At 37.2% G+C, this 26,322-nt stretch overlaps 1 protein-coding gene across 12 annotated transcripts in view; it reads right to left on the minus strand.

The window, feature by feature from the left end:
- jakmip3 (Janus kinase and microtubule interacting protein 3) overlaps positions 1-26,322 on the minus strand; it is a 50,099-nt gene that overhangs the window by 11,782 nt on the left and 11,995 nt on the right. For 6 of the 12 annotated variants that reach the window (XM_026915362.3, XM_026915365.3, XM_026915363.3 and 3 more), the window contains 8 exons: positions 23,602-23,840; positions 15,749-15,991; positions 14,833-15,075; positions 8,119-8,319; positions 5,373-5,492; positions 4,583-4,729; positions 1,410-1,541; positions 1,090-1,125 (listed from right to left, as the gene is read on the minus strand). In XM_026915362.3, the coding sequence (XP_026771163.1) occupies positions 1,090-1,125; positions 1,410-1,541; positions 4,583-4,729; positions 5,373-5,492; positions 8,119-8,319; positions 14,833-15,075; positions 15,749-15,991; positions 23,602-23,736 (1,257 nt within the window). In that variant the 5' untranslated portion in view covers positions 23,737-23,840. The remainder of the gene's footprint in view (positions 1-1,089; positions 1,126-1,409; positions 1,542-4,582; positions 4,730-5,372; positions 5,493-8,118; positions 8,320-14,832; positions 15,076-15,748; positions 15,992-23,601; positions 23,841-26,322) is intronic. The other 6 variants (XM_053238908.1, XM_026915373.3, XM_026915364.3 and 3 more) reach the window with 2 other exon arrangements.

The following is a 26,322-nucleotide window of genomic DNA, read 5'->3' on the forward strand; positions in this document are numbered from 1 at the left end:
AAGAAAAACCACTACTTTCTACTCATTACATCTTATTTCTCTACAATAATATATTTATTTATATTTATTTAAAGTCATAAAGTGATCCTTTAGTATCAGACACCTTCATGGAGTCAATCTATATCCCTAACAAACCTAAACTTTAACAGATCTGACAGTATGATACTGACTGACCATCTGATACTGCTCACACTTATAGTTATCAAGGCAGTTTGTATTGTGAGAGCTAGCTATTAGCATTCAGCTAGTTTGGATCATCAGAGTTATTATCATGCTAGCTAATATCTGACAGATTATTGTTAGTCAGAATTAGTTAATGTTTTCCCATATTCCTTGGTTCCTTGGTGAAAGAGGCAGTAATTCCCTGTAAACAAGGTCTGTAAGCTGTACATCAATGCTACAACCATTTTAAATAATAAAGCACAGCTAAACATGTACACTATATGGCTAAAAGTATGTGGACACCTGACCATCACACTCATATGTGCTTGTTGAACGTCCCATTCCATATTTATTCCCCTTTGCTTTTATAATAACCTCCACTCTTCTGGGAATGCTTTCCACTAGATTCTGGAGCGTGGCTGTGGGGATTTGTGTTCATTCAGCCACAAAAACATTAGTGAGGTCAGGCACTGATGTTTGGTGAGGAGGTCTGGGGTGCAGTCAGCATTCCAGTTCATCCCAAAGGTGTTCAGTGGGGTTGAGGTCAGGGCTCTGTGCAGAAAACTTGAGTTCTTGCACTCCAGCTTTGGCAAACCATGTCCTCATGAACCATGCTTTGTGCACAGGGGCATTGTCATGCTGGAACAGGTTTGGGCCTCTTAGTTCCAGTGAAGGGAAGCTGTAATGCTACAGCATACAGAGACATTTTATACATGTGTGTGCTTCCAACCTTGTGGCAACAGTTTGGGGAAGAACCACATATGGGTGTGATGGTCAGTGTCCACAAATGTGTATTTAGTGTAGTATATAGTGTATTTACACACAATTAATCCTTACTTAAGCACACTGAGAAAAGTTTTTCATGTCATCATGCCAGTTGTATCAATAAAAGAATGAACATGTTTAGGTTTTGAAGACAGAACTTACTATTACACTCTTCACGTATCCGGCAGTTTCAAGTGCCTGAAAAAAAAAACAACCAATAAATTATTATCCAGGACAAGTGAAGTAAGACATACAACCTGATAAAACTTTTTTATCAATCTCTCTATCTTTGGAATTAATTTCATCTACATGTTTATTGCCACCATAATGTTTATGCTCTATGCTAATATATTTCACTAGCTCTAATTGCTAACCTGAAACATTTCAAGGCTGGCTGAAAGCAAATAATTGCACATGTAATAGTCCTTGAGGGGCGTTTGTGTGTGAGTGGGAGTAAACAGGAGAAAAACAGAAGGCTGCACCTTAGATAAATCGTCAATGATGTTTTGCTGCTCAAGGACCTGCAGACGTAAGAACTCCATCTCCCTTTCCTCATGGCTCTGGTCCAGGTCATTTAGAGAGCTCGGCCTGCGCAGAGTCCCCACCTTCTCCCGCTGACAGACACAACACACTGCAGTAAGCAACTAATACACACCACTTCACATGCACCACTGTTAGCTTAACATTATCCACTAGTCTCTACATACCACACTATTAGATTAGCATTGGCACTTCTCTTGTTAGTTTAGCACTGGTCAGTAATCTTAGTGTATATGCCACACTCCAGTCAGACTAATCTTCCCTCTGCATCATTAACAACGTAAAATACAGTATGTCGTACAGCATGTTGTATGTTGTACCATTACAGATATTAAAGATAACACACAGAAAGAGGTAGTTTTAACCTTTGTAAGTGATTTAGCACTTAATGCTTAGCATATTATGTCAATCAGTCATATAGTTTTACTGGCTATGTCACTTAAAGTGTATAATAATAATAATAATAATAATAATAATAATAATAATAATAATAATAATTACAATGATGCATCCTGGATGCTGTGTTCAGCCAGCTAGCTGCTTGCAGGTTATGGAGGTAATGTTTAGCTACTGCCCTGATAGCATCATAATATATAATATGGTAGCCTATACCTATAATTCTCAATTAATAGAATTGTAGATGGTCATTATTAAGCCAGATATCCTTTTTTTTTTTTTTTTTTTTTTTTTTTAGCTTTCTACCACATGGCACTGTTAGCTTAGCCCCAATCATCCTAATGTTCCCTGTGCACATTACATTACAACTGTATAATATAGTGATGAGCATAATGGAACCAAATGTAGTCACAGTTTTAAAGATAGTATAAGAGGTTTAATAAGTGTAATACAGACTTTTTTATTTTAATGGTGTATAATTAGCTCTTTTTGCTATTAATCAGAGGTACATGTTTTGGTTTAGTGGTTGGACTCTTGCAGGCGATTTAGCTATTACACTAATAGTGTCTTGGTGTTACAGCATCTTAATTATTACCTTATTTTATTTAATACGTACATTTATAGGTGTGATGGATAACTAAGCTAACTATTTAGCTATTTGTGTTTAGCTACTACAATGATGACATTAGCCAGCTGGCCCCTAATGCTAGCTCGATAGCTATAACAAATTGGTTTCATCATTTTTTTAAGATTATTACAACATCTTTTAAATGTGTTTTAATCTGGGACATAAGACATCATGTGATAGGTTGTGAATTTAGTGTAAGCAATCTAGTTAAAAAACGTGTGATTTCAGTAGTCTATGGCATCTATGGAATCTAAACCAGCTTGAAAGGGGGATTTTTTTTTTAGGACCGGTAAGGATAATTCTTCAATGTATCAAAGCAAGCATAATGCTCATTTTGAGTGAAAAGGTCAGGTGGAAAGACAGTGGGTATTTATGAGTACTGAAACCAAGCTACTTATTTATATCTTGTGTATATAGATGATTGATTCTAATGGCATGACTGGTATTTGAAGACCACCAGCCTTCAATTACTCAAGCTATGCTGTGCAAAAATCATATTTCAGTCATGACAACTCTCGGAATGAGGTTATCAGCTGTTATTGATAGGAATGGAGTGTAAGTAGGTTTGGTCTTGGTGGACTAGATCTGCTATGCTGCTGCTGCTGAGCGAGAATGAATACTAGCTCTGATAGACTTGCACAGACATAGAGAAGTAGAGAACTATGCTGCTGCTCCAAAGGGCACAGAAGGAGGACCTACTAAATCTAGTGTGCCTGGACCGGGGAGCCCAGAACTTATTTAACTGTGACTGATGTCTGGGTTTAGACTAAACAGGTGTCTGCATGATTGAGGTGAATGCGTGAAGTGAGTGTATTTTTTGTGTATCAGCGTTTATCAGCCATTATCAGCGTTTAACAGCATTTACCAGCCATTATCAGCATTTTACCAGCTGTTATCGGTGTTTTATCAGTCGTTATCAGTGTTTAACAGCATTTACCAGCCAATATCAGTGTTTTACCTGCCATTATCTGTGTTTTACCAGCCATTATCGGCGATTACCAGCCGTTATCGGCATTTTACCAGCCATTATTGGTATTTTACCAGCCGTTATCGGCGTTTTACCAGCCATTATCAGCGTTTACCAGCCATTATCAGTATTTTACCAGCTATTACATGTATTTATCCACCATTATCAGTGTTTATCAGCCATTATTGCGTTTACTGGCCATTATCCTGTTTGTCAGCGTTTATCAGCATTTACCAGCGTTTGTCAACGGTTTTCATCATTTACCAGCGTTCATCAGGGTTTACCAATGTTTGTCATCGGTTTTCATCATTTACCAGCGTTTACAAGTGTTTGTCATCAGTTGTCATTTGGTTGTCAGCGTTTACCAGCATTTATCAGTGTTTGTCATCGGTTGTCAGTGTTTACCAGTGTTTATCAGCGTTTGTCGACGTTAACTGATATTTACCCACATTTACTGGTATTTATTATCGATTATCATCGATAGTCAGCATTTACTGGACTAGGACACGAGATCTGGTAGCGCGCACAGGCCATAGCTGGCAAGTTAGTTGGGATAATAAAAGGTTCTGTAGACAGAGAAGCGTTGCTGATAGACTGCTGCACTGGCATCGAGGTAGCCAATCGGCGCACGGATAGAGTTTCATGGCTGAACTGGACATTTGGTTTACATGACATTATAGCAGTGCTTAATAAACATTCATATTTAAAACAACTGATGTGAGCTATATTCCAGTAAGACCCTCCAGGGTTATTTACAGTACACAGTAAAATTGATCTTCTTGTGAGCTTCATTAATGCGGCAGAAAGAATCAATCATTGTTATTATATTGTTGGTGGTGCACTGTGGTTGAATATGGACAATTAGATCCAAAACCTACAACATTACTGCAATTGAGAGAGAAACACAGAGTACAGCAAGTTCTCTGTTGTTGAGTATGAAAATAAAGCCATCCTGACTCGGTTAAATATAAAATGCAGGCAGTCAACTGATGATTCAAACACTACTGAATTATCTCAATGTGCATTATATGTTTAGGTTTTAAATGTAATCTGTGCGAAGGTTCAGAGCTTTTGGTTTATTATGTAAATGCTATTAGATGAAGCATGTTGAATGTGTGTAGCACCATTTCTATATTCTCCTGTGTGACGAAGCGTAGTTTGTTCTCCATGCGTCTGAAAGCGTGAGCCAGCTCTTCGTTCTTACGACTCAGACGCCTGTTCTTATCCAGAAGTGGTTTATACTGGCTTTCTGCCTCACGGAGACGCTTCAGCTGTGGAGTAAACACATTTACACGCATTATAATAGCAACCTTTACATAAATGGTCTATATAGCTGAGCAGCCGTACAATCGTGAATAAAGAGCCAGATGTACTGGCAGGTTTTGCTGAATATTAAATTGCAGGTTTAATATACTGATCTCTAATCCTGTCTTGATCGAGAAACATGATTATGTATCAGTGTTGTATCTTTGAGAATACAGCAAGGACTACTGTCACTTGTATTATCACATTACACTTACTAGGACATATTTATATCCTTTTATAGCTTCTGCTATTATAATATGTGACATTGGCAGGTTTCCTCTCAGTGTAGTTAGGAGAATTAAAGGCTCAGAGGTTAGGTTTTTGAGCTTGTGTTTGGAAGATTGTGGGTCAGGATGACTCCAGACTGCCACTGTTGCGAGTCTCAAAATCTCACACGCTCATTGATAAATGTCCTCAATTTGATCCACATGTTAATACGAAAACTGACATTCCAGTTCCAGTTGCCAAATTGCTTAAAATTGCGTAGCAAGTTTTGGCCCATTAGGTTTTTACATCTCAGTATAATTTCCAGGTCATTAGATCCACATCAACATGTTCTAAAGCATTTATTCAACCTTATATTTACTACAATAAGAGGCCGTGACCCACCAACTCATTACGTTCCTCCGAGAGAAGAGCGTTACGGTCTTCCAGCTTGCGAATGATGGCACTCAGTTCAGCGATTTTCAGCTGGAAACGACGAGCGTCCTTCTCATCCAACTGCTGTACCTGAAACACAAACCGACTGCAGAGAACTGGAACTAAACGCTAGAGTATCGTGTACAGCATAATCACACACTGAATGCCCGCTTTCAGGCTTCAGACATTCCTCAGCTGTTCAGGAAAGGCTATAGTTTAATTAAAAGTGTTAACAAATGTTTAACAATGAACTGGCTTGTGTTTGGATAGGACTATAACCCCTAGAAGACAGAAATAAGATGAAAGAAAAACCAATTCAACTGGGTTTTATGGAGATTGTTGTGATCACTTCCTTAGGCAATTTCTTTCAAAACTAGTAGCACAAAAGAGGACACAAGCATCATATGTAAGTTAAAATTACAGTATAGTGAGTTTGGAGGTGTAGCTTATTCTATGTACTCTCAGGAATGTTGTACAATTACTCAAACATGAAAATGTATCCTAAAGCTTGTCACTGTAAACACTGAGGATAATGTGTGAGATACATCTGAAATACGAAACATTGAAAGGCCACAGAGAGCAAATCCACTGGCAGCTGCTGCTGAATAAACACAGATTTAAAAAAAAACCCAAATACTAAAAGCAGCCAACTATACAAATTCAATACAGCAAAGAAAAAAGCTAAGGTAAAGGTAAAGGTGTGAAGTCAGTGTGTCGGTGGAAAATTGTGTGAATCTTACAGTCTGGAATGTATAAGATGTGTGTTTTCTCATCTTCTCTTATATTCTCACAGCACTACACAGGTGATATTTCTTGCAGTTATCACTCTACAGCAAGTGTCTGCCTTGGGGCTCACCACCAGCTAGCTTAGAAAAACAGTCTACAAGTGCAAGAAGCTAACAATGTAAGATATCGTTATAACAATATATTGGACTTGATAAATGAGATTATGAGAAAAAGTTAAATATCCAATATAGAAGGACCTCAGTTATACAAAATATACACCTTGAGAGGCTCATACCCAGTGCAGGAGACAATCTATTAATAACTCAATAACTCATGTTTATATCGTTTAAAAAGCAAGTGTAAGGGATAACTACTGGGGAAATTTATTATTTATATTTTTTTTTTAAAAAGGACAAAATGCACTGAGCTTCATCAGCCACAAGGAAGCAGCAAATATGCAGATGCAACAGGGTCAACCAACACAAATTAATTTGTGTTAGGTTTTGTTTATTATTATTATTATTATTATTATTATTATTGCATTTTATTATTATATGATTGCATTTTAGCCTGTGTATCAAATGTTTTTCTCTTAATGCATTAAGGACAAGCGTTAAGAAGTCCATTCACATGCTAGGACACAGGTATTGCAAAAGAAATAATTTAGAAACTGCTATTAAAGGATTTAAATAAAATATATATGTAGCAAAAGAAAAACAGAAAGCTTTCACATATACAAAACCCCAGTTTGGCATGGAGCAAACTGCCAGGTTTACAATCTGAGCTGAAGCCAGCAAAGGATCAGGAAAGTGTTTACAGTGAGTATAGACAGGGAAGTGGTTATCAAAATTATTAGTGTTCTTCTGAAGCAGGGTGTGGTGAATGTTGCCGTGTGTGCTGAAGTAACATAAACCAAACTGATGCAACACCAACCCAACAGTCTCTAACAAACTCCAAACAACCTCCTGAGATCCTGCACCAATTTTGTGTGATTACACTGTCAGATATGGTTTAGGTTTGAATTCATGACGGATATGGAATATGGAATATGGAAAATTGATGAAATCCCCAAATTTACGCTGTCGCATTTGGTTGGACAACTCACATTCCGGGCAATACAAAGCCAGTCTCATATTTTAGACTGTTTTCAGAGGAGTGTTGGGTTGGTGAGGTTTGAGCCTTAAAGCACCAATCATAAAATTCAGTTACAAGCTTAATTTCTGTGCCACCAGTAGCTCTGAGTAACCACCAATCATAGCAAATGTGCTTAGTGTTTCATATTGTTTGGTATGGGTTTACTGCCTTGTCATGGTTTACTGCTATGTTAATGCCTGTTCTAGTTTCTGTTCTGCCTATTCTGAGAAGGTTTAAGCATTTTTGGGGAATAAAAATCTAAATCTTTTATTGTTTTTTTCACTGGATATGAATAGGGTAAAATTCTTGAAATGCAAAATGAAAATTATCCAATCATGATTTTGCTTCATCGGTGTCTGGGTAAATACAGCCAGGTGATCTCACCCATTGGTTAGGACTTCAGGAGTTAGACAGAAGACCTTATATAGACAATTAATCACCATAATTAGGAATATACAGTAGAATTTAACATATGATGTGCACATTATGATTGGTTTGATTTAAAATTGTTTCATTACAAATATAAAATCTATGTCTTGGATCTAAAATGCACAGTTTGCCACTTAGATTCAGTAAAATGCCATGAACACTATATATATATGGTATGCACCCAACATGTAGAAAAAAATGAAGCTTTAGGAATCAGCTGAACACCAAAGCATGTTCAATGCCAAGCACTAAACCTTCACCAGATCATGATGACTTTTGTTGCTCTGATGATGATCATCATGATGCTCTGAAGAGGCTTGAGTACCAGAGCTACTTCCTGACTGGAGGCCATATTGATCTCTGAACAGCAGGTAGGTGCAACATTCACCAGGAGCACATTATTAGGTGGGGAGTGAAATTTGCTTACAGGGTTAGTTGTGTTGTCTGCTGTGTCTCCTGCACCGGGTGAATATGGAACCTCTTTCTTTGGGCTGAGGTCTCTGATCACAGCCAACTGATCGCTTACAGCCTGGTTCTGCTGCTGCAGCTTCCGAGTGTGAGCCGCCTGCACACCCAAGTCCCTCTCCAGACTGAGCACTGTGCGCTCTTTAACCTTAATCTCATCCATCTACAGGACAGAACACAGTATAGTCATGCACATACACGCACACACACAGATACACACTCAGATTACACTCTAGACCTGCACATAGCACAATCGTTTTCTTAGGCTTTGTGTCATTCTGGTCAGAACACAGTATATACTCTCTCCCTCTCTCTTCCCCCTCTCCCTCTCTCTCTCTCTCACACACACACACACAGTTGTCCTTCTGAGGACATACGTTTCCTCGTGCTGACCAAATGTCCCCACACACACTGTCTGCCCAAATAATGTGGTTACCATGGCAACACCGACATTAGCCTGTGATGGACCCCACCCATTTTTAATGAGTAGCAGCAATAAGATCGAGTGGTGCATGTTGAGTAGCACTATTATTATGACATTCACATTTGTAAAATTAAAAAGCAGGCTCAATTATTGTACAATGACTATTGATTGTTGATTGTTGTTGTCAATCCACTGAAGAAGAAGAATTAAAATGCACATATATACGTTCATAAAAATAAAGTTCAAGTAGTATTTTAAAAGTTACTTCAGACAAAAACTTCAGATACAAAAGCCTCGGACACAGCTCAGCCAACCACATTTTAGAACCTGTTTTACAATATGTTTTTTTTTCCCATAACACTGACAAAACTGCTTGTTAGCTTGATCATCATATCTGAACCGTTCATTTTTCTGCCACATATACCGGTCTACACTTTCTTTTTTTTTATTCCTGCATGTTGTCTGTTTTGTCACTATTTGACCTGGTCTTATCACAGCCTTTAAGTCACCATATTTGGCTTCCATAAGTTTAAAATAGAATAAAATGGTACACATGTAGACTATACAATCATTCATCATCAGTGACAGCTTGGACAGGATTGCAGGGGATCTGGAGCCTATCCCGGGAACACTGGGCGTGAGATGGGAATACACCCTGGATGAGATGCTGGTCCATTGCTACGCACCAGACACACACACACACACACACACACCTAGGTGCAATTTAGCATAGCCAATACTGACAAAATCTCTATCTTATAATGAACCATAAATGTATGCTGAATGACTCTGCAATGTGAGAGTAAGGAAATTAATACTGCCTTTACCCAGACTGCACACATCCCTGTTTTAAGTGGATTTTAAACTGCTGATGTGATTAGTAATCATCCAGCAAGTGACCAATTTTATACCAAATGTTTCTGCACAAACACCAACAAATATATTCAAACAGCAGATTCATAGTAACTACTGGTGCTGTAGTATAAATCACAATTTATGGCAGTGTTTTAAAAAAAAGGAGGCCTGAAACGATAAAACCTGCTGACTAAATGAACGATTTCCAACTGTCTCTCTCTTTCTCTCTCTCTCTCTCTCTCTCTCTCTCTCTCTCTCTCTGTCTGTCTCACACACAAACACACACACAAACATATGACACATGTGCACACACACTGATCACCGTGGTAACGCCTACCCTGGGTGTGTTGCTATGAGTCACCTGGCAAGTGGAGAGCAATAGTTAATTTTCACATCAGAGAGAGAGAGAGAGAGTCTGAAGAATTCAGAACATAGGGAATCAGGGGACTGAATAAATTCAGTGCTGACATATTAAGGATTTTGCAGTTAATAATATTTTAAGTATTACTACAGCCACAACCCTTGAACTGACAAGTTACTGATGTTTCTCTGAGGTTGTCTATTATGGGTGTAGCAACAGCCATTAAAACTGCATGTGAGCGTGCACTGTCCCTGCATGTTTTAAGTATGCATACAACATGGTAATAACTACTGTATAATCTATGCACACCTCCTTTGCTTAAAATACATTTTAGTATTGTAGTAAGTGAGCCCATGCTCCAAACGCTGTTGAACAAGAATTAAACCCAGATTGGAATTAAAGTTGGGTACAGATTTGCGGGAACGTTGGACAAACTTGTAGACAGGATTGATCTGATGAACATGTCTCTTTACTATGTCAAAACTGATATAAATAAAATAGAGAAAATTCAAATGCGGCTTGTTGCTGTTGGAGAAATTACAGCTTCTTGGCACAGAGCTAAACAGGAAACATAAGTCCTTCTGGTGCTTTATCACTAACCAGTACGCTCTCAGAAATAAAGATACCAAACTGTATGTTTGCTTGTTGATGGGGTGGTACCATCAAGGGTATATCTTTTGTACCTCAAGCATGTATCTTTCACCTGAAAATGTGAATATAGTATACCTTCAAAAATAATTTAAGGTCCACTGATGTCCCTTTAATGCTTTATACTTAAAGCTAATTAAAGGTACACTACATGCATCTTCGTGATGAATGTAAAATTTGAAAGATATGTCAAATTATGTCAAAAACTCAAAATGAAGAAAGCAGTAAGATGAAGTGCATTCTCTAGTATTAGAATACTTATCAGACTCTGAAATGAGCTCCGCCCCAAGCTGGAACAGAGCTGACCAGTTCTACCCTTTTTTATTAAAAGGAAGAGAATGGGGTCGGTTGGAGAGAAGGCACCAGACGCCTGTAAAATATGACAAACTGCTATTTTAATGTTCTAACAGCCAGCTTTATTAGCACTATTAGTGAACTATTTAGTATTTATTTTTCATTTGGACAAGATGATTGATGCCTCTTTTCTTGCTCAGTGTGATCTCTGATACAAAATTCCTAATGGACTGATTACCCGCTGAGTGCGCAAACCGTAGCTGGATGCCAGCACTGCCTAGCAACATAAAACACTGCACAGCTCCATCCTGCATCTTGTTGTACACCAGTTTTAGCTGTAGGGATGAGTGGAGGAGTGTGGCCTGGCCTTCATCCAACCATGAAAGGCAGGGTCATGCACAGCAAAGCCAAGAAACCACAGGGCTCTCCGAACAACACACTGCTTTAATGCAGTTCTACATCCTGCAGAACTCCGTGTATTAGCGTAGAGATGCTGAACATTGAAGGTTACTTCATTTAAGGGAAGCTATATCTTAAAAAGGTTATAAAGGTTTACGTACGATTCTTAATTTAGAAGATATGCAGATATAGGTGAAGGTGAAACGTAACCTGCTCACAACATTTGCTCTTCATCCTTTTAACCCACATAAAGCAGAAAGCTGTTTAAATGTAACATAACTACAGTTATTTCCCCTGTGATTAATAAAATAATGGTAATAATCCGTTCTCTCTAAGACCACTAAGCTCTTCTGTAATCCACATTCAACTCCACCAGAAGCTCCTCTGAAACTGACATTTCAGTATATGAGACGATGGAGTTTCTTCTTCAGGCGTCAGAGTGCATCATCCGTCTCGGAGACTAATCCGGTCACGCCTGTCACTCGCCAGTGTTATTTCATCTCAATTTATGAGCAGCTTGTTCACATTTAAACGTGCTCGACTGACATTTATGGTGTGAAAACAGACATCATGGATCAGTAGCTCAAAATATTTCACATTTAATTTTTAACAATTGCAATAATATGACCCAATGGGCTGATCCAACCTTAATGGAAATAGAGCTAGCATCTTATTAAACTTATTAAAAAGACTACTTTATTGAAGCCATTTTTACTATGTATATGGCATCAATCTCTGTGATGTCATGTGACCAATGATATGCTGATGCAAAAAATAATTTCTTTCCACAGCTAATAAGAAAGAATTGAGGAGACAGTGGAAAGACTGTATTAGCCAGCTGTGGATTGGGATCCTGTTTCTGCTCAACTACACTGAGGAGACTATATTTCCAAAACCCATGGATCAGCACAATTAAAAAATTCTCGAACAAAGACCCAAAGAAGCTCGTCAGTTTTTAAATTAATGTGGAAACACACCACATGTAAATGTGATACTTGTGCTACAGTCAGCATTGTCTCAAAAATATGCCCAATTTTCTAGCATTCTCTTTACGCTTGCAACAGTTGCAGCCCAACCATCATACTCTTATTGTAGCAAATTCATATTCATAACAATTCCTTTATTGATAAATTCGTTCCTTTATTCCAGTCAGGTAGTGGATGTGAGATGGGAATACATCCTGTGCATCACAGGGCACACACACACATCTTCAGACCTAGTGCAATTTAGAGTCGCCAATCCATCTACTGGAATATTTTTAGGTGAGAAGGTGAGAAGAAACCACAGATCCCAGAGGAAAATGATACAGATATGAGGAGAACATGAGTACTGTGTTATAGTTAAGGGTCAGCATGGTGGTGCTACATATATAGCCACTTCCATTTATATGTTGCCAGAGAAATAATTAGACTGGCTAACTGCCATTCTTCTTGACTATGAAAGAAAAAAAACATTACTGCAGCCAGGTGAGATGTCACCATGTCATTCATTTAAGACAACATGAAAGTAATTAGATACACTGAACCCCTCCAGCCATAGGAAAGTATATACCATGTGAAAGCAATAAACAGGAATTACTGTCTCTGTTTATCCGTCTTTCCGAGCCCTGGGTGGTGCTGATGTCAAGAATGCTGATGTCATCTAAAATCTGCGGAGACCACGGCAACATTCTCTGCATGTCCTTTTCTTTCTTTCCTTATTCACCTTATACTTATGCCACTGTACTCTCTTTGATTTTCTTCCCTCATTCCCTCCTGCTACTGATTAATATCTGCAGTCTTGTGTTTTATATGTAATATGTACAGAATGACCGGTAAACATACACACATTAAAACTGTCCCCTCCACTTCGCCATTCCATGTCATCCTGCACTGACTGTGGTAATGCGATTAAGTGCAGAAACTCCTGCTCTTCTGCTGTGCTAAATAAAGAGACCCACAGGACAGAGTTCTGAGGATCGATAACACCAACACATCAGCTGCAACAGCAGCACAGGACCTCTCAGCTCATCCTAGCTTTCTGCTGACCCAGCACACAGTGCAGCACATCGACAACATCACACGATCCATGCTTCAATCAATCAGTTTCTCATGGGAATGTTTGTCATTGTCATGCCTTTAGGCTGTCAGGTCTAGACATTATATTTGGAAGCTCACATCTTGTTGGATGAGCTTCCAGCAGTGATAACAGTGTAGCGATACCCTAATGACTGGCGCTTGGATATTGTAGATCTGTACCTAAGAACTGCTGATGTAATCATAAAGACTGCCGTGTGCTCATCCCAGACTCTTATTCACAATGTACTCATACAATATACTCATACTGAACATCATTTTCACACTTAGTACTCTTTGACTTTACTCTTCTAATGTATACTGTAATGATTTATAATCCCAGAAAAAGATGGATTCTCTTTTTAGTCTGGTTCCTCTCAAGATTTCTTCCTCATGTCATCTCAGGCAGTTTTTCCTTGCCACTATCACATAGAGTTTGCTTATTATGGATCTAAAGTTAGAAAAGTTAAAGAGCGTGTAGACATCCTAAGCAATAATATACTGTAAGTCTCAAACCCTGCTCCTGGAGCTCCACCATTTTTTAGCACCTTTCCAACTACACCACCGTGGATTAAACTCAGATGTACAGTACAACAGTTCCTGTCTAGACCCAGTCATTTCGTGCATCTTGTGCCAGGATTGTATTATTATTTAAACCAAAAGCATTTACACTAATGCTTCTTTGGTTAGCTAGACTGAAATCTGATTACTAATCAGTTTATTATTCGTGATAACCAACTTCCTGCGATGTTCCACTTTTCTAGGTGTTCTATGCCAAATGTGAGTGTTACATCAAAAAAAAAAAATCATGATTTACAATGTATTCATTATGTTATAAACTGTGAGGAAGGCAGTAGTTATGGAGCAATGTTGCTTTAACGTATGCATAGGACAATTTTTTAGTTGTCTGATGTGACTTAAAAAAACAGATGCATTTCTACCTGCATAACATCTGGCTAAAATAAATCTCCGAAGCATTTTCTGATTTGAAGTTGTTTTAGTGGTTGGAATTAAAACTGTTATAACCCCATAAATGTCCAGGGCTAGTCAGCAGGTCCAGACTTACATTCCTCACCCTTGTGACTAAAGACTTATAACTTTCTTATTTTTGCACTTATTAAATAATAAACTGAATAAGGGTATAAATTGGTCCTGGGTGTATTTACACTATCAACATTAGTAGTATACTTATTGTAACTACAGTATAAGTTGTTTTGACTTACTGTAATTTGTAATGTAATACAATACACTTAAAAATGTTTAAACATTAATTTTTTTTTATACACATAAGAAACTCATTAAGAATATTATTTCCTTTCGGCAGAGGTGACGGGGATCTAATTAAATCAAAAAACCTACCCTGACACTCAAAACACTTGAAACCGCCAAGTGAAAACAGGTCCCTAGAGCACATTATTATGAAATTTATTTAAAAGTACGCTGGAAATAAGGAGTGCACTCAGCACCTGGTCCACTATGACTTACACACAACTTACAGTTTTCCTTGAAGAAACTTATAAACATGTTGTAGAGACCACACTAAGACTGAAGTTAAGTGTGTACCTTTATGCTAATTTTGGTCTTGTAACTCAGATTGTGGATTGGAAATGATGGAAAGAACAGAGTAGCAGCAGCACGCACCAGTCTGCGGATCTCCCTCTCACACTCCTTCTTGATGCGGTTGATCTCCTCTTGATGGAGGTGGTACACACTGCGGATCTCAGCGGCTTTGATCTTGTCAGCCTGCAGGGCTACATTCAGCGCCTCCTCCATCTGCCGCTTCACCCCCTTCAGCTCGGAGATCTCCTGCTGCAGGCGTGAGCGCTCGGCCTCGAAGCCCCGACGTGCCTCTTCCCTCACCTCCACCATCAGAGCCGACTTCACCTGCACACAGTGATTATTCACTACTGATATTTTTACTTCCATTTACATGGAGGAACTGTTATGAGAATGTGCTTGTATATTGTGGCTTTACTGATAACATCATTTTTTAAAATCTATTTTTAAATATAATTTTACTCATATTCATTTTTTAGGAATTTTTCAATTCTGGTTTCTGGGTTTAGCCTCAAATTTGATTTATTTATTTTTTTTTATATAAGTATGTGTAAATTCCATAAGTACTGCTTTATTCCAATGAAATGTAATAAAAAATCTCAGCTGATACTTATTGCAGAATGAATCATCATTTGAATCATCATTTATGCTCCTAATACAAAGTGAAATTCTTTTTTCAATCCTCTATGTGTTATGCATCATCATACCTAATGCTTTCAGTAAATATGAACATCTGAGTTTTTATTAGTGAAGAAAGATGGAGTATTATTTGAAATTTTTTTATTTTTTTTTTCAAAACTCTGAGAAGTTCCTAGGGTGCATAAAATTTAGATTCCACGTTAATCAGAACTCCTCTCCAGCACTGTTCAGTGCCCCATTACATTAAGCATTAATTATTAGGTCCATAATTAGTTGACTTGGTATGTTAGTTAAATCTAACTACCCATGATGCATTGTAGGTCTGCAAACTTTCCCTCTAAGATCCCCTCCAGTTCTTCACCTTGTCTGTAGAGCCATCTCGGAGTGCATTCACAAGGGCCTGCAGTCTCTGAATCTCTCCATCTTTGATTTTAATGACCCGTAGCAGCTCAGACTCGTGCTGGCGCAGCAGGGTTTCCCGAACAGAGTGCAGCTCGCGCAGCTTTTCCTCGTGTAGCTTGGCTCGCAGCTCACTCACCGCCGCCGCAGACTTATGCTGCTCATGACGCACCTCTTGCATCTTCTCCCTCTCCAGCTTACTCACCTGTTATAGCGGAAAGAGGAGAAGGATGGTTAAACATGTAAGTGTTAAAGTTGGTCTCTTATGTTTCTGGTTTTCTACAAGCAAATAGTAAATACTATATAAACAAATAAAGTAAATAATTTAAGAGTAAATCAATTCTGAAAAGAGAAACTGATTTAATAATAATAATATAATATTATATGGGTCCTGAACATGCACATTAAATGTCATGGTACTATGATGAAAAGCTGTATATTTTTATACTAGTTCATTAGTAGCTGAGTACAGCAGAAATAGATTTTTTTTTCACCATTGCGTATTGTTTTCATTGTGGATCAAAATGAACCTGAATCAGCTTAAATCATATTGTGTCTATGACTGTTATAAACGCTGGTGGATGAAAATCACAAAAGAAAATCCTTAATGAAAAAAAAAACTAAAAATACAATGGCCCAAATGTGTGATGTTTATTATGATTACAATCTTTAGCTTGAATATATCATAAGTAATGTTAACAAAGTAAATATTTGTGTATAGTATATGCATATTGACTGATGTTTTTCATATTCAAGTCCATAGTGACCAAAATGAGCATTATATGGTCCTGGGAGTTAATTTCATTCTATAAGTGAGACTGTAACTGTGGTTTCCAACAGCCAGTGACCTGAATTCAGTTCATTCTCAACATCCTAAATTTATTCTCAAATCTGTAAGAATATATTATTTAGGGTTCATGTTGATCAATGTGCAATTAAGAGCAAGGTGTTAATTAAAATAAATTATTGTTTAAGCTAGTAAGTGATACTTATTTTCATAATATTCATTACAAATGTTGAATAATGCTGAAATTCAGCATTTGTTGGTGCTAATTAATACTGCAAACAATGTTAGGTAAGGCGACCTGTTAGTGAAAAACATGAGGAAATGAAAACAAGAATAAAATCTCTCATCTATAACTTATTGTGACATGTGACAAGGCCTATCAGTCATCTAACACCTTCGTCTTGTCCACATGGGACACATAAATCCCACAAAGCCTGCAGAACTCCTGTGTGTGTGTGTGTGTGTGTGTTTTTAAAGCAGCTATAGAGAGTAATTGGGGTCTGCATGATTTGTAGCTGAGTAAGGAAATGGAGCTCTCCATAGAAACAGCAGAACTCAAAGCTGAGCTATCCCATAAGCCTTTAGAGGGGACCAAGTCATCTATCAGATTAATTAAGGTCAGAAGAAAAAAAAACAGTCATGCGAAGACGATTATTGTGCTTAGAGTAGAGCAGTTTAGCAAATGTAATGTATACAGTGAGTATATACTGTGCACTTTCTTATATTATGTGCAAAACCCATTAAAAATGTATTGGGAAATGTGTGTACTATCATCAGGGATGGGGAACATGGTAGTGATGGGAAAGAACAATAGAAGAAGAACAAAAGTACATTAACAAAAAAACAACACATTGTTCTGGGTGCATGATTCCATGTTTGTGGTGACATTTATCCCTTATAATGCTTAAAAATCTGTAAAACATGCACTTAACCATTTAAAAAATGTTTTTGTTTACTCTTTTTATAGTAACAGTGAATAGTAACAATGTTAAAAATAATGGAATTTAGCTTTTTTTAAAATTAATTTACTCAATCTAAAATTTGTCTGATAGGGTTGTATGTTCGAAGTGACCTCATCAGTCAATATAACAAGATCACAGATTTTTTTTTAATGAGAGAACTTAATTTTCTTCTTCCCATGCTGTATATAGTATTTGTTATGAATTATTAATGTTTAATAATCTATTAATGTTTTATTTAAGAGAAATATGCACATATGTTGTAGTGAAGGACAAAAAAAGACAAAAAGAATGACTTTTAGCATTCCATATGTGTAAGTGTAATATCAGTGGGACACAAATGGCACCCCAATCATGGAATCTTGAAAAGGGTTCATGGTGAGTCAAATAGCTGGTAGCTGGCTAGACATGTGAAGACAGTGAGGATAATAATAAAAATATTAGCTATTGAGCATCACAGGAAAACTAATACTGAAATACTCTTACCAGACCAGAAGGTAAAAAATGGCTCCTCTGTCCTGTAAGTGCCAAAACTAGATTCAAATCAAAACGCACTATGGAATCAACTTTCCTTACCAATGAAACATCGCCTCCACTCCGCAAGCTATGACTGGAGTCATGCTGAGGGTGACATGTGCCTCATTTATCACTACCATACATGTTGAGCATTGTTTATTCAGGCCTGAAACTGCAGAGGCATCTCCACCATCTCCAGCTCCTGTCAGTGTGAACACAATAGCTCCGCTCAGTCTGACTGTCTGGGTTGACAGCAGCACATCCATAAAACTGTGAGCTTTGTGCTTTCATTACCGTGCAGTTGGACTACTTTCCTGCTGCAGCTCATTATTTCACACTGACTTAGGCAGGCTGAAGTGTAACATACTCAGTGCTGGATCTCTGGATTCAAACTAAAATCACTGCTGCTAAAGTAAATATTTATCAGGAGACTCACGGTAGGATTCTCTGTTACAATATTACAACATGTTTCCAGCCAAATATTTTACAAACATGAAGCAAATCTCCAAAAGGCTGAGAAAAGAAGGAAAAAAAATCGCAAATGATTATGCGCTTTCATCACTTGCTGTTGTGTGAATATTCTGAAGATGACAAAACTAAAAGAGCACAGGCACGACACTAACATCTTTCCAGTTACAGAAATATTGCAAAGGGTGTCATGTGAGTTTTCTGAATGGTTAGCTGATCCACCTTTCTAACAGGGGTCTACTCAGAACCTTTTTTTTTTTTTTAAAGGAAAACATGTTACATAGGCCCTTTAAGGGTGGTAAATGGATCCCATTGTGGAGGATACAATCACTGTATCATCAGTCATAAAAAAAAAATAAATAAATAAATAAAAAATTAAAATTATCATGTCCTCATTATGTACACTCCTAGAAACTAAAGATCTAATAACCCTTACATGATCTTCAGTTTGTCCTACTGGTGGGACACAAAGGTTCTATGTAAAACCCTATAACAGTTTCTCTTCAGGAAGGGATGAAGAGGGTAGATAGTTTTCTAAGAGTGTAGATATGCCAACATTTCCATTTCTGCCAAGCAAAGCAAACATCTCTATTCTGAATATGTTATGTAAATTTTTAATTTCATACTAGCAAACAATCAAGTGACAGTCAACTGTTCATTTTCTATGTAATTCTGAGAAACAGAGCAGTGATACAGATGACTCTGCAACCAACACTGAACACCTGGACTGAGATTTTCCCAATTCTGTGCAAATTTGGTATGAAAGCAATAATTCCAAATGATTGGCCCCATTGAATTTCTTGCATAAATCCCATGGCCCGTCCCCTGGAAACACAACCACATTAGTTCCTCACTCTGTTTATTTCCCAGGCAACTTCATTTGGTGCTCAAAAATGGGAGAAAATATGAGTTTCACAACTACAATATAAAATTCATTTTAAGAAAAGGTAACTGTGATTTGTATAAATCTTATAGTAGAGTGTATACACTTTTGCTCATATCTTCTCATAGCAGAACTAAAAAAGCCAAACAATACATGCTTACAAAGTGAATATGAGCATCTTTTGACTTGCAAGAGTGAACACAAGTTTAGAAAATAGCTGAATTTAAAACCCTAAAGGGTTCTATTGCTTGTCTGTCTGTAGGAACCTGTAAAGTTTCTGTGAAGAACTCTACCCTAAAGTGTGTCTCCATTAAAGAGGGTTCCAGGTAGAACCCATTCAGGCAGTTTGAAGCCATGAATTATCCAAAGCACTCTCAAAGAACTCTCAAGGAGCATTTTTTCAATAAATGTCCAAAATACAACCCTGTTCTGGTGATTCGAACCATTAACCATCCAAAGAATCCTTGGAGGATCCATTTTCTAAGAGTGTAACAATTAGAGAAGTCAAACCAAACCAAAAGATGTGTTTAATATTGTTTAATATTGAATAAATAAGTAATGACACCTACTGACTCAAACTACTGACCCACAACCTACCGACCCACCCACACATTCCACCTGCATTAACACACAGCAACATCAACAGTGTGAATTGCTAAACAAATTGCTAATGAGCTTCCGGACATGGATCACAGATAATTGGGTCATTTCCGCTAATGTGTATTTCGCACAAGGGTCACTTTAATTACAGCCGGATAAGCAGCATCTGAGGACATTATTCTACATAATCGACGTTTCACTTTTCAAAGAATCAGATTCACTACGTTGCATAACACTTGTCAAGGAGAGTGCAAGAATATTTTAGGACTAAATATAGCTACACTACAGTACAAGGGTAGCAAGGAGACTTTGTCAAGAACAAATGGGAACTTCATTATGGCTTATTAGAAGGTGCAAATTAATAAACACAGATAAGACAGAATTGGGGCACACATAATGAACAATGTACAATGTATGTGCATATACAGTCGTCTATACAATACTATTATAATACGGCAACATCCACGTGCAATAGTTTACGTAAGTAATAAAACAAAATGGGAAAATATTCAAAGATTATTACAATTTTTTATTTAATTAATCAAAGACACACCATGAATATAATAACTGATAGCTATAGTTAATGTAATAATGTAAAATATTGGACTATTGATCAGAAGGCTGTGAGTTCAAATCCAAGCTGAGCAGTTAACCCTCAACTGCTCAGTTGTATAAAATGAGATAATTCTAATTCACTCTGGATAAGGGCATCTGCCAAATGCTGTAATAGCAGCTATAAACAGTCATTCCCTCACCAACTTCTTTTTTGTCTCTCTCTTGATATTAATAAGTTAAAAAAAGTGCAGCTTGTCATGTTACCAATGTGCTGATTGCAGGATCGTTACAAAGAGCTGACACTAAAAGAGGAGATCAAGCGATTTAAGAGCAATTCAAAGAAGGTATTGCTTTTTCATGAAAATCAATAGCTCTGTCCTGAAGTGCTGACACTGGAGACTCCTTCCATAAATGTTAAGTAATTGTCTCCTTCACCATATCAATGATTGTACATTTCACTTTGTTAAATAACAGCATATTTTTCAATCTGTTTATTATTAGCCATAGAGTTGAGAATTCAACAATGCTGTGGTATAATGCATCAATGCAATAAAGTCAGTGTGTAACAATTAATGTTAATTGTGCCTTAAATCTTTTAAATCTCTAAATTGTTTTATGTTGCAACAAAATAATGATTATCTTTCAATTGCATTTTTATGAGGCTTTTTATCTAGCTGTCATGAGTGATGGTGGTGTATCCAGGCTCTTATTAATCAACATTTTTCCTTGTGTTCACTCGTTTTCGAATGGTTTGCCAGACAGTTACTGGAGATAATGCACAAAATGCTGAATTAAACATATTCTCTCTCTCTCTCTCTCACACATACACACACGCACACACACAGTGGGATCATAATTTTGATTTTAAATTGAACCATATACTGTATTACGTCAGGAATATCACAAATACTGCAGCAATGTGTAGCCATGCATTCATGTGTTCACGTACACACACAACACACCGTATGTACATGCAAATATGCACATGCACATGTACAAAGAGCATAAAATAAATGTGTCCATGAAGAGGATGGGGGAAATGAATGCTCCACATACATTTTTAATGCCCTACATCACACACACACACACACACACACACAACAACATGCACTGCTATGACAATACTGTGCCTTTTTTTGTTTTTTTCACAGTAATAAATACAGAATAGTGATATTAGAAAGCACTCAGCTGGCACAGCAGCAGAAACTAAGCTCACCTCCTGACATGATGACAAATTTTCTACAGCAAACTGATTAAGGTAGCTTCAAAGATGATGCACAGATAAATGCATGGCTGTAGCCTAAACAATATTACTCTCTGTCAACACTTACATGAATATTCATGAATACATGAATACCATTTATATATTTTAATATTTATAATTTTTAAAAAAATCAGTCAATGCAAATGAGTTGTTTGCATATGAATCAGTTGATCAGAGCTGTACACCATGATATCCAATATTTCAAACCTGTAGTGGTGCACTGACAACTAAATTATCACCGCTCCAAAGATCGAGTGATGTATTAAACACCATTTATGTCTGCTCCTTCTCAAAGTTTCTGTTGATTAATAATCACGTAACTTTAGGGATTCATCATGGAAAACATAATTCTGGAGGGTTTTTGACACTGACCACAAAGTGGCTGAATAAATTCATTCATTCATCTTCAGTACTCCTGATCAGGGTCACAATGGATCCTGAGCATATCCTCAGAACACTGGGCATGACACTCTGAATGGGACACCAGTCAATGGCAGGACAACATACACACCCATTTACACCTGGGGGCAATTTAGCATTGCAAATCCACCTACTGGCATGTTTTTGGGAGCGGTGGAAGAGACCAGAGAACCCAGAGGAAACCCACACCAACGCCGGAAGAACATGAAAAACTCCAGACAGACAGCAATCCGAGCTCAGGATTGACCTAGGGAGCTAGTTCTAAATAGACTTTTTTTTAAGTAATTTAATGTAATTGGTCTCAGCCTTTCTAACTTTCTGGATGACTACTTTGCTAAGCTATTAAGAAATATTATTTCTAACTATTCTAAACTTTTCAGAAATATTGTTTTACTTCCTAGTGGGAATACATATATTGGTTTCCATTAGAGTTTTCCAAAAAATTAACACTGGTAATTGGTATTAATATTCTTGATTTAGTAAAGATGCAAAAATATTTGGGACCTTAACAGCATATTACTGTTGTATTTTAATGGAATATGTGCTGGTTCTATCTATTTGGTCAATTAATTAGATATTAGATCTGTTTGGCCTATTACTATAAGGGACGTTCACCATTAGAGACCATCAGACTTCTGTAGGACTTCCTGAAATCCCATTAGAAATCCATCAAATACATCTAAACCCATAAGAAATGCACAAAAGAACTATAGTCAGCCGTCATATTCATGGGGGTTTGGGGAGCAAGATCCCGCAAATGTGGAAAAACCACAAATATCTCTAGGCCCCATATTTAACACACATTTAAGAAACACTTGAAGCACTGCACTTTGAACCCATGATTACAGTCGATATGTTATTGCACTTTAAAGATGCAAAACGTTGAGAGAAATGAGAGATACACCGCACACTGAGAGACAAAACAGGTGAGTGAGGCTGCCTAGTACCGAGACAAAGAGCGTGGCGTCTCCAAACAGAGTGCGTAGTACGCAGTTCTTTAGCTCACTGAAACTTTTTACAAAATTTAACTATTTATAATAAATTTGTGTATATATTTATGGTAGTAAATTATAAATAGATTAATAGTACATATATTTTATGCATTTACGACTTACTAAACTTTGCAAAACTCCAAAAATATTCTCATTTAATTGTTGATGGCAAACTCACGAATAATCAATTCTGCAAACGTTAAATCTGTGAATGTGGAGGGCTGACTATATAATTGACCAATAATCACTAGCAGAAAGCCAAGTATATAATTGACCAATAATCACTAGCAGAAAGCCAAGTATATAATTGACCAATAATCACTAGCAGAAAGCTACAATGGTTTCCATAACTTTTCTTTTTTTCAGCCCACCTTGTTCTTCTCCTGCTGCAGTTCGATCTGGATGTCTGTAAGTTTGGCCCTCAGCTCCTCATTGGCTGCCTGCAGGGCCGCCATGGCGTCCGTCCGCTCCCCCTTTCCCCGCCCACTGGGTGCCTTCTTGGCCATGGTGGGTGGCGCTCCACAGGCCACACCCTTCCCAGGGATGACCTGAGGTTGTGAAGGATCCCGGTTTGATATTGTTCAATGTTCAGCTACATCTTCCCACCCACCTGCAGACCACAGATAAAGACATGACACACTCAACATGGAAGACAAGCTTGAAGAGTATATCTCATTTTATAGGACAATTTACACCTAGAGATATTAGATCATGTAGGTCTTACATGTGATCTTATCAGCATAGTCTTTCAGTGTCACTTAGAAATTTTCCAGAAATGGTCTCTTATTATCCAGGATGCTTGAAAAAAAAAAAATTCACAGATTTTCCACTTCAGTTTCTTTGAAGTAGTCCGTGCACTTTGGGTAGTAAGCTGTACTTTTCTTTTCCAAAGAATTTAAATTCACTCCAGCAAGAGAGTCTCAGGGTGGTGAGAGAGGCAACATTTGCAGAATAGCTTTGGAAGCAGACCAGAGAAGTTTTAAATCAGACACTTATACTTGGTGAAACAGGATCGAATCATGCCTCACTTGGCTGCTAAACCTCTCTACACACATCCTCCTTTTTTTATTACATGGCTATCAGTCATGCATTAATATTCTCCAGGGGATAAAGGTGGGCTTAGAACTCTAGCTTACACTCAGATTTCTCTCCCACACACTAGCAACATTATTTACATAGAGTTTAATAAACAGCTCAAAAAAGATTTGCATTACTGTTGTTTATAATTGCACCCTTTAATAGTTTGTGGATGTTAGGTCTTTTCTGGGTAATGCTTTTTCAGTGATTTTCAATAACCCGAGATAGAAAAGCAATCATGCCTGGGGGAAAATGTGAAATAAAATATACTGACAGTATGATATGAGGACAACATGCCACACCAAAAACATATGACACAGTGAAGTTCAGAAAGGCTTGATTATTATAACTAATCATAGCCATGCCCACTGAGTATGGTTAGGGCTGTGTTAGGGCTGGACAGTTCTTGCATTTCAGTGTGGCACTACTGCAACACAGTGATGAAAGTGAACTGCAATACAACTGGGAATTACATTCACTTCTGACACAAAGTCACCATTTATTTCTTTAAAAAGCCGACTCTTTTGTGGATTGTTTTTCGTGAAGGAGATCAAACGCCGTAAGTGCAATGCAGTGAAGGATTTGCTTTTCAGTGTCCTCGTGTCAGAAATTGAAAATCAATACCTTCCATGTATTCTGGTTTTACCCCCAGGTGTGATTGATTTTCAATCTGGCACAGCATCTTCTCCATACAAAACACACCACAGTGCTGTGCAAATTATATCTGCAGAGGAAAGACACAGTACTGTCTGTAATAGAAAGGCCCCTGATCACATGACCTAGACCCTATCGAGCTACTCTGGGAGAAGTTGGATTAAAAGGTTGGAATGTGAGAGAGAAGAGTTCAGCCAGCTCCATAAACCTTTGGGACACCCTGCAAGAGTCATGGTGGAGAATCTTTGAGAAATATCTGGAAAACTGACTATATAAAGAAAGTGTGTTATAGCTACTTAGACAGGCTTTTGATAAATGTATAGTTTAATTGTTTTTTAGCTCTTGTCAGAAATATTAACATGCCATATACAGTGGAGTCCAAAGTCTGAGAGCACTTCTATTTTGCATTCTTTTGTAATTTAATACAATTTTCATTACAAATTATATTACTTGGAAGAACTTGAGTGAAAAGTAGAATCTTTAAAATATTTACATGAATTTCAGAGTTTCTTAGTATTTGCTGTGTATTAGTATTTGTATAAGTATTTGCTTAGTATTTTGCTTTATTGACAGTGTGCACTCGAGCTGGCATGGACTCCACAAGTTTGTTCAAAAGCTTATGATCCATTTTAGATCAAATCAAACAGAGTGTCATCTGAACACACTCTTCAATAGAAGAGATTAGGCATGAAGAAAATCTGACCTTTTTTACAAAGCAGTTAACATGCTCAATATCACTAATATGTTTACATTTAAATAAGGACCTAGAAATGATGAAGAAGTGCAGAATCTTGAATATTAAATATTCAAGATATTGAACATTTACTTTCTTTATTTTAAACATTTCAGAATTGTTAATTAATTTTTAAATGAAAAAAAAAAAAATCCCAGATTTTCAAGGTGATCTCAGAATTTTTGACCCCATTGTAGATCTAAATAGACATTTTCAGCAAAATATGATTAATTATTGCAAACAGACAACAAATATGTTAAATTATTAAAACATTTTGAAAAGATAGAAGCCCATAAGAATTTGACATGGAAATATAACAGTTATCTGGTGTATATAACACTATATATGGAGCATATAACACATATAGTACATTATATGCTCCATAAACCTAAAACATTTACTAACATTGCACATTAGCAATGTTTAATAGAAGATAGAAAAGACAGAAGCCCATATGAATTTGACATGGAAAATAACAGTTATTTGGTGTTACAGTATTATATGCTCCATAAACCTAAAACATTTACTAACATTGCACATTAACACATGCCCACTCATTATTATAGCGCTCTTGACCTTTTGTAGTATTAGTGCAATATATCACCGAGAATTACTGCACATGAGAAAC

This window comes from Pangasianodon hypophthalmus, chromosome 12 (genome assembly GCF_027358585.1).
Source record: "Pangasianodon hypophthalmus isolate fPanHyp1 chromosome 12, fPanHyp1.pri, whole genome shotgun sequence".
NCBI classification, from domain to species: domain Eukaryota; kingdom Metazoa; phylum Chordata; class Actinopteri; order Siluriformes; family Pangasiidae; genus Pangasianodon; species Pangasianodon hypophthalmus.